At 50.1% G+C, this 9,866-nt stretch overlaps 1 protein-coding gene across 1 annotated transcript; it reads left to right on the forward strand.

Annotated features, from left to right (window-relative positions):
- Nucleotides 1-390: 390 nt before the first annotated feature.
- Nucleotides 391-7,798, forward strand: LOC144138649 (snake venom vascular endothelial growth factor toxin 2-like). The gene is made up of 2 exons (XM_077671042.1): nt 391-720; nt 7,146-7,798. Exons 1-2 carry the CDS (start codon nt 496-498, stop codon nt 7,368-7,370), a joined length of 450 nt encoding a protein of 149 aa, XP_077527168.1. The 5' UTR covers nt 391-495; the 3' UTR covers nt 7,371-7,798.
- The last annotated feature ends 2,068 nt before the right edge of the window (nt 7,799-9,866 follow it).

Genomic DNA, 9,866 nt, shown 5'->3' on the forward strand with positions numbered 1-9,866 from the left:
CACGTTCCAATGTTCCCAGTGGAACTGGAACTCGTTCCTTTTGCAATAAAAGAACTTGTAACGGGAGCTCGTTTCAAAATTGGGTAGCAACGAACAGCGAGATTTCGTTCCAGTTTCAGGTGAACGTGTACATCACTGAGCGACAGGCAGTTTAGCGTCCGCCGTGAACAGCGGAACATCGCGCCGAACAGCCAAAGCCTCGTGGAAACTGGTTTCCCTTGCATGACTCAGAGCACGGCCCCTCGATCAAGCGTACGTGCGCTTGATCGAGGGGCCGTGCTCAGAGTCTCTCCTCTGATTCATGGTGCCGCGGCATCCTGATATCACTGCGGCGGAAGACGCCGGCGTGCCCTCTTGGCGGCTAAGCATCCTGCTAGCCGCACCGGCGGCCGGTGCAATCGCGGTAACCACGACCGCTTAAAACGAGCATGGGTGCCCGGTCGTCTGCCATTCGACGACCGGCACTCGCGAGTCGCACTTGCCGCCCCACTAGCCATGGCGAGAGAACTTTACCACGTGAGGAGGGGACTTGTATGGACGGCGCTGCTCGTCCTGTGCTACTGCTGCGCTGTGGGACTGTGCAAGTCGCCCAAGAAGTACGGTAATCGCGCCGTCCAGCTCGCCAGTCAGCACCGGAGAATGGTGGAGCGGGAGGCGCGCTGCAAGTTTCCCCAGCAGAGGACCGTCTGCGTGCAGGACATCTACCCCAACGGCAGCAAAGTAAGTGGCCGCCCCCCAAAGTCCTCCCACGGTTGTTGTACTGCACCTCCGCTGCAGCCAGGGAATTAAACGCGCACTTTCGCTGCACATTTTAGCTAGTGTTACAGAAGGCAAGAAAGGAAGAATCCGTTGCCGACTCCTTTCTCGCCTTCGCATCTAGCCCCACTGATTTCGATATGAACGCTCGACAACCATCCGAGCTTTATGTGTTTTCTTCTTCTGTATTTTTTGGGAAAAAAGAAAGCTATGCGAACGCCCATATATAGGCGACGTTGAATTCTGTGGCAGCTAGGAGTCGCGTAGTGCATAAATGCGTAATGAATCGGTAGTTTATGACCCGAAGGTGAAATAACATGTTACCTGGTCGCTGCCGTCAAATCTGCAGCGCCGAAGTGCCAAATAACAGGCTATACTCGGTGACAACTTAAAGGGACACTGAAGTGAATTTGCCAAGCTCCCGTTTTTGCTTGCACTGTGTAGACTGGCTCAAATTAACACACTATTCATCGTTTATCCGGTTGACAAATCGGTAATTATTTTACAAAGCGCGAAAGAAGAAAAACTACTATGCGCGGTTTGCGGCGGCCGCACCAACTAAAGGCTGTGACGTCAGGAGGGGGGGCACCGTGATTGGACGATGCCCAAGGTTAGCAATCAAAAGTTTCGGTTTCGGTTCTGTAAAACAACATGCTTGACATCTGATGGCGTTGTTGGATGGGCATTCTTGATTTCTCAATTATCGCCGTACCGCGCTTCTGCCATGTTGTCGGCTGTCAAATGTCTAAGATAAACCTCCCAGGGCGGCTTGGAATCGTAGAAATCCCTAGACGAGGCCTACGCAGTGGATGAACGCCCTCCGCGTCACCGCAGACTCTCAAATGCCATGCGCTTTTCCCGCATATTCGGAGCTTGCCTCACTCATGTCTGTTCGTAAAAAGCAAGTTCGCACCAGGCCAAGGGTGTGCTGATTCAGGCCTGGGCCCACTGCCCGCAAGCAGTCGGTGCTTGTGGCAACAGCACGCCAACGAGAACTCGCTAGCGCGTCATTGTCAGTATGCGCGCGTTCTGCGATCTCGCTCGTGGAGCAGTGAACGTTACGGCCCAAAAATGGTGAATTCAGTTCAGAAAACATCCGCCGCATACGAAAAAATCAACTTACAAAACAAATACACATGTACCCTCGGGGCTTCGAACTTGCGACTTTCAAAACAATTTCCAGCGCCTCAGACCGCTAGGCCACAAGCCGCCGCTGGCCGGGTTGGATATATATGGTATATAATGTATGACCAGTTTACACTTTGATTTATTTTAAGCATTTTAAGTACTTTATGTGACTATTTGTTGTATATCGCTCCTGCAGTAAGTGTCCCCCAAACTTCCACAATATCTCACGTTTAGCAATTGCATTTCTTTGACGGAAAAGCGTTCGCAGATGTGCGGTCGTACTGCTGCCCGCTGTGCTTGTTTACCCAGCGCAAAAAGTGCTTCTTGCTCCCTAGTTTTGCGCTGTGCGGTAAAAGTTTCAGGTGATTTTATTTTCTTAGTACCTATATTGACTTCGCTGACTCTTCTCCCGCCTTCCATTGGCCTTAGATTTTCCTACTAGCGTAAAGTCAGCGAAGCGTCGCATGTGCACTTGTGCAGCGCTTGTGTGGAGCGACCCGGACTCCGAGTTTGACACAGTGTACAAACTAACAAAGTAAGGAAAGGCACATTCTTTCATTCACAAAGGTGTTGTTGCTTAGTTTCAATTGAGCGAGCGAATAGCGACGAGCCGTCCGCGGCCGGCGGACGAAACGCTGGGCCGACTGACTCGATCGGTAGGTCGGCTGGTCGGCGAACCGTGCAGTAGCGCAGCCATTTTCCAGCTCATCTCCTGCTGACGTCACACGAAAACGCCACAGAAAATGGGCGAGCGTAAAGAGAGGAGGACAGCATTTTTGAATTGATTTTTCTACTAAATAAATTCGCGTAAACGCGGCCAGAGTGGTCGAAACAATGCCTACGGACTCCTAACTACAATTTGCGCTAGTAATCCCGGAATGTTTACAAATCACTTCAGTGTCCCTTTAAGAACGGAACCGGAAGTTGCCGCTGTGCCTTATCACCGTAGCCGGATGTTTCTCCGTGCGGCGCAAGTAGGGCGTTACTGGGAATATTTTAAACATGGCGTGAGCCGCTCTCGTGACTCTTTGGACTTAACATGCTTATAAACGACTCCAGTGACGACAAACAAACTGCGTGAGACAAAGGCGACGATATCACGCATTCAAAGCAAACCCCTTTCAAAACGCGCACGCACTGACGTCACGGGTCCAGCGCTTTGGCAGAGTGATACACTACATGAGGTGGTGCCGTTCTTGAGTTGTAACCGAGTATAGTAAACACAGAGCCGGCAAAACCACGTGAGTGAGTGAGTGAAATAACTTTATGGAGGGTCCAGCGGTGACGCGAGCTCGTCGCGCACCCGGCTAGTCCCACTTCGGGACCGGCAGGTATAGCCCACCGGTCCTGTAGCGGGCACGCTGGACTGTCAGGATTTGCTTGTCTAGAGCGGGGCTACGCAGAAAAGAGTCCCACGTACTCCTTGCTGAACTTTGGGTAAGCGGACCCGCACTTCCAGAGCATGTGAGCTAGCGTAGAGGTCTGTCCGCAGGAAGGGCAGGCGTCGTCGCGATATGCGTCGGGGTAAACTTCGTGTATAACTGCCAGACACATATATATGCCAGTCTGTAAGAGTCTAAGGGAAACGGCTTGCGCCCTATTCAACTTGGGGTGAGGGGGTGGAAAGACCCTTCTAGACATGTAGAAAAATTTTGTGAACTCGTTATAAGTAGCGGGAGCGTCCCTGTGGCCGTAAGGGGGAGGGAAGTCAGCTCTCCTTACAGAGGAAGCGCGGTCAGTGAGGTCGCGCGCAGCCTCGTGAGCAGACTCATTGAGGTTCGGGGGAGCACCCGCGACAGATCCTACATGAGCGGCAAACCAGCTGGGCGAGATGGTTGTGGAGCACGCTTGTGTTACCCGTTACTCGACCTTGTGCTCCGCGCGCACGTTTTAATCCTCGCCACATCTGTGCCACTGCGAAGCGCGTCGAGGTTTCCGCCTAACTTGGAATAAAATGTTCCCAGGATCTCCGCATTACAGTTAAACCTGGATGTAACGAAATTGAAAAAAGTTCGCAAATTTTCGTTACATCCAGGTTTTCGTTACATGCAGTTTTCAAGTAAACACCAGGGAAATCATCACGAACACCAAAAAAAAACATGCGGCAGATGCCGATTTAGCGCAACTTACCTCAAATGTTTATTTAACACAAAAAAACTGCGTTATTTTCGCCTGTGTCTTTCACGTCAAAGACGACGCAACGCGGCGGTCCAGAGAAACGAACTCCTCCAATGCTTCCTCATCATCCTGCGAGCCGACGTGACGGCGCAGCACGTCCAGCGCATCCAAGACCTCCTTTGCTGTAGGCAACGGGAATGTATCCGCCTCTGACGAACCTTCATCATCGCCGCGATCTCTAACAGTTTCTACAAGTGCCACATCCGACATTTCTTCTGTAGACACAGCATCACTGTCAGCGTACAAAAAGTCATCGAGTGCAACGTCGTCGGGTGCTCCACCATTCGCGCGAAGTGCATCCCACGCTTCGGTGACGTCGGGTGGGTTTGAAGGTTCCTGGGGTTCTTCTTCATCGACTTCAGTTTCTGTTACCGCGGACACCCGGGCGTTCCTGAAGCAATTTGCGACTGTGTGCGCTTTTACTTCCTGCCAGGAAGCAGCAAGCATCTCAATCGCTTGGTAAATGTCGATTTTTGTCGGTCGTTCCAATCGTATATCCAAGAGGATCTTCTGTATGATGCGACGACGATAGCAACACTTGAAGCTGTTTATGACCCCTTTATCTAACGGCTGTATTAGGGAAGTGCAATTCGCAGGGAAGTACTGCAGCTCGATGTTGGATAGCTGAAGGTCTTCGATGTGGTGCGCGGAGCAGTTGTCAAGCAATAGGCATATTTGGCGACCCTGACGCTTGACATCTTCGTTGAATGCCTTCAGCCATTCGCTAAAGATTTGTCGGGTCATCCAGGCCTTCGAATTGGCCACGTACTTGACAGGCATCCGCTTCGTGCCTTTGAAACACCTTGGCCGGGCATTTCTTCCAATAACTAATGGCATCCTTTTGTCGCTGCCATCACTGTTAGCACAAAGCAAAACCGTTACACGGAGTTTGCTCTGCTTGCCGCCTCGACAATCGTCCCCTTTGAGCGCCAGCGTGCGATTCGGCAACATCTGGTAGAACAACGCAGTTTCATCGGCGTTGTACAAGTCCACTGCCTCATAGCGCTTCAAGATGTCAGGCAGCTTCTCGACCACCCACGAGGCAGAGGCATCGCTGTCAGCGGATGCGGACTCACCGCTAATCACTCTACCGACGACACCGTGCCGGCTCTTGAATCCTTGCAACCAGCCGTTACTTGCCTTGAAATCGTCATGGCCAAGAATACACGCAAAATCCTTGGCTTTCTGTTGCAGGATTGCACCACTTATGGGCACGTTTCGCGCCCGTGTGTCCAGAAACCAGGTAAAGACAGCCTTGTCCACATCAGCGTAAGTTCACGTCTTGAGCCTTTTCTTCTTCGAACTCGTTCCCGACTCCACAGCGTCGCGGATGCTGTCTTTCGAATGCAATATCGTCGACAGGGAACTGGCTGGGATATTAAATCGAGCAGCAACGTCCTTCCTCTTCTCACCCGCGGAAACCGCATTTACAATCGCAAGTTTGTCTTCAAGAGACAAAACCTTGCGCTTCCTCGGCACGGAGCTCATTTTCACAGCGAGCGCTCACAACGATACCCACTACGTCGCCGCGCTGAGAATGCGCTACGCCTAACAACAGAACACCTACCGGACCAGCCTAACCAGAGTGCGCTCGCCCGTTCGGCACGGCAGCGCCACCAGACGTCACAAAACATCGATGCTCGCATGGATGGCACGCACTTGCTTGCTGCAATCGTATGCGTTCTACCCGCCATCTTGCCCCATATTTTTTCCCCTATTATATAGAACTTGCGCGTTGTATTTACAAATTTTTAGTAGTGTTACGGCTCAAAATCATAAATGATCAGTGCCGCGAATTCGTTACATTCAGGTCGATTACCGCAACACCTTCGTTACGTGGAGGTCACAAATACATGGACTTCTATGGAGATGGAGTTGGGGATTGGAAAAAATTTGTTAAATCCAGGAATTCGTTACATGGAGGTTCGTTACATCCAGGTTTAACTGTAGTGGGAAATTTAAATGTGGCTGACTGAAATACTCGCTGTAAATTATTGATACCCGTATTAAACTGCGAAGTGAAATGATGGTTTTAAGTTCTTTGTGATTTTATACGAGTGAACGAGTTACGTGCCACGCGCAAAACGGGAGCTTGCAATGAAAGAAAGGAAAAACGGTGCTCTATTATGGAGCTCGTTCATTTTTCTCTAATATGAAACGAAGCCAAACCAAAAGAAAAGAAAATAAGAATTACAAATTCAAGCAGATATTTGATGCAAATAAAATTACCATCTGTTCCTAGCAATGTCGAGAGAAGCGCGAAAGCTAAAAGTGCGTCCAATCGGTCGTCAAACTTTCAAAGACCCAAGTCGAGAACGAAGAACGGACCCATGCGACTATTTTTCCCGCACTAAGTAAACGCATTTACGAACGATCTGAATGAATACCGACACGCGGGTCGGGTTTATGAGATAAAGGTGTACTATTGTACTGCTACTTCATAATCGATGCGTGTACTCTATTATCTAGAGTCGTTCTTTTTTCGCGATTTTAAAGTAACGATTTTGACACACTGCAGGCCTGGTTTCAAGCACGCGCTGTGCGTCCAGAGGTTTTATCAGAGCTTTTAAGTCGACTAACTGGTCTATGGAGAAATGCCTTAGTTCTTTGAAAGAACGTCATTGGTCCCAGTAAGAAAGCTTTCGCTTTAAAAAGGCGCGAGAGCTTGCTGGTAAATTAGTTCTTGTGTGTCCTGCACGTATGTAAGGCTTTCCATGGTGAGGAAAGTCGACATACATAAATTATTCTGCTTCCACAGCAATGAGGGCTTGTAGGATACGCTTTTTTTTTCAGTTTGCCTGGGAGGCCCAAGGGTCTTCAAATAAAGTGCCCTTTAATAAATATGCCTTGAATCAACCCCTACATTGGCCAGTTTATTCAATGTCCCATGTGTACCGAAGATGCGAATCGTTGGAGGCATTAGAGATTGACGGGCAGATTTTGTGGCAAGTCGTTTAAGAATGCTAACGCACTAAAAACTTCCGCCCAGATTTTCTCACGCGTGCTTGCTGTTCGATGAACGCGTATCGTGGTGTGCGGAAGCCTTGGCTAACGGTATTGCTCTCTTCCTTTCGTGTGCGCAGCGCTACACGCCCCATTGCACGATTGTGCACCGGTGCGCCCCGGACGCGGGCTGCTGCACCACCCCGGAGGAGCACTGCCAGCCCAAGAAGATCGAGACGATCAAGCGCACCTTCGTGGTGCTGAAACTGATCGACGGCGGCAAGCAGCGACCCAGGGTGGAGAGTCTCGCCTTCGACAACCACACCGAGTGCGAGTGCCGATCCAAGTACGACCGCATTCTGTGAGGGGCTACCACGCCTAGGAGGATAAATAGGGGCCCCCTCGTACACGACCAGGCTTGGAACGGAACAACAACGGGCGGCGTTCAGGAGCCGTACTGCCGTCTTGGTGCCGCGACCAAGACAAGAGTCGCTCGTGAACAACGTGTGCGGCTCGCTTTGAAGAAACCGTTTGCCTGTGATGATGGCCTGTACGCACCAACTAGCGTCCCCTGCAACAGTATTCTCCTGCTCGTTATTTATTTCGCGTGCATTGTGCGTCATTGTTGCTCACTATTTATTACCGTCATGGAACATCAGCGCGGGCGCTGTTCCCGGATGAAGCCCATGCGCTCCTAGTCAGATCTGTTTTTATTGGTTTATTTATTCAGCGCACCCAGAAGATCACCCGTTATTTATTTGTAAATAAATGCGCCTATTTTCTTACTACTCATGGCCCTCCTACATTTTTCGTGACAATTTAAATTTCATTATGAACGTTTCATGCGAGCATTCTTTGCAATGAAACACTGAGCGATCGAATGTAGATGTTTTTTTCTAAACGAGAATCCTGCCATGCCGAACATTCTGTAGGTAACTGAAAGTGCTTATATAAATGAACGGGCAGCGCTGAAGCACCTGTGGCGTGAACCCGCCCGGAGCTTGAATCGCCCTTTGAATTCTCACGGCGGCAGAAACACTGAAATGAATGTGCAGTACCCCCAAGAAACGAAAACTGACAGAGGCCGCATGCGGCATATTTATTTTGCATGTTACGATTGCTTTGAAATGCTGTTTAGGCAAAATTAGCTTGTTATTTCTCAAGTGATTAGGACGTCATCACAGGACACTTCTGATGGTTTTAGAACAGCGCTGCATATTCTTTCCTTAAACAGCTGGCAGGTTATACATGCCATAATCAGCCGCTTTTTACCTTCTCATAAAGCACTTTCAAAGTGTGCGCAAACCAAGCAGAGAAACAGGTCGTGTAATGAAGCAGAATTGGCGGGGTGGCCGGATCAAAATAGCAAGACGACAAAAATGCAGACCTGCAAAAACAAAAAAACAAAAAAAGGGCACAAAGATGAAATAGCATGCATTACAACATCAGCACGCACATAAAATAAACAAAGCATGTCGCGCGCACCGGCGCAAAAATGTTGGTAAGCTAAAAATATGAGCCTTTAAATACAATCTCTTTGATACGAAACGGTATGTTTCCCTATGTGAGTGCGACGTGTTGTGGCTGCGCCATTCCAGTTCTGGCTCTTGAACCCGCGCAGCACGCAGTATCTTATGTCTTCATGCCGGACATCGTGTGAAGTTTTTTTGAAAAGCAAAGCTTTACTACTTTCTATTCTACTTTACTAAAGCTTTACTACTTTCTACTACTTGCGCATCTTTCTCCAAACCGTTGAATTTTCGTTCAACGGTTTGGAGAAGGATGCGCAAGTTAAGGTTTTGACGAAAACACACACCCCCCCGGCGACACACCCCCCGAAGCGGGCCTCGTGATTCGCCGGGCCTGAGCACAAGGCTCCGTTTTCAGTCGTTCTGCTCACGTAGCGGCGGCGGCCCCGCCGGGAGAGGCCGCTTTTTTCCTGCAGGAGAGAGAGAGAGAAAAAAAAATTGTATTTCTCCAGCAGAGGCTGATATGTGGGCGTCGCCCCATGGAAGGCGTCCCTAGTCCGCGATGCCTTGACTTCGGCTGGCCGTCCGTGCTCGGGTCACCAACTTAAGCTGGATATCCGGGTCCGGGCTGGCCAGGGAAGCTCTCCACTGCTCGAAGGTTGGGTTGGAAAGGGGGGGCAAGTCTGGAGTTCGTTGGCACTCCCATATGATGTGGTAGAGGGTGCCAGGCTGGGGACAGTAAGCGCAGAGGGAAGGTTGTTGGGTTGGGAAGATGAGGTGGAGGCGGGTGGGATGTGGATGTATTCGTTTGGAGCCGCCGCCAAGTTGTAGCGTCCTGTCTGGAGAGGCGTCAGTGTGGTAAAAAAAAGTTTATTCTCTCTTTCTCTCCATCTCCCTCTCTCTGCTGATCGGCAGCCGAAAGAACCGCGGCCTCCCACGCATGCGCTGATGGGTCGTCTCGGCCTATGTAAATCAACTTGCGCCGCGTGCGGCTGCGTTCGTCGAGAATGAAAGCGAGTCCGGACCTCTTCCTGTGAGCGTTGCAAAGGAGCGAATGGCTTTGAGTCTTAGTCGGCAATACAGTAACATGTTAAGGTCAAGGGTATGTCTCGTGCCACGCGCGTGGTACGAGACGCGACCCCCTCGCGGTGGCTGCTGCCACGCTGCCCATACAAAAATATTGTATGGTCGGCTATAGAAAATCCTTTTTATGGTCGTCTTTGGCTATTTGGCCCAATAATCTTTAGATGTTTCCATGGCTGCCTTTAGCGATTCGTATCGCCATTCCTATGGGTGTCTTTAGCTTCTTCAATAACCGGTTCTACGGCTGTCTTTAGCTATTCTTATGGACATTCCTATGGGTGTCTTTAGCTTCTTCTATAGCCGGTTATA

This window comes from Haemaphysalis longicornis, unplaced genomic scaffold (assembly GCF_048455015.1).
Source record: "Haemaphysalis longicornis isolate Haplotype H1 unplaced genomic scaffold, Haemaphysalis longicornis Haplotype H1 scaffold_5, whole genome shotgun sequence".
NCBI lineage: Eukaryota > Metazoa > Arthropoda > Arachnida > Ixodida > Ixodidae > Haemaphysalis > Haemaphysalis longicornis.

What these genes read in the sequence shown, in the direction of transcription:
- LOC144138649 (XM_077671042.1), top strand. Translation starts at nt 496, where the DNA reads ATGGCGAGAGAACTTTACCACGTGAGGAGGGGACTTGTATGGACGGCG. An exon ending in TCTACCCCAACGGCAGCAAA is followed by an intron (nt 721 to 7,145) that starts GTAAGTGGCCGC and finishes TCGTGTGCGCAG; the next exon opens with CGCTACACGCCCCATTGCAC.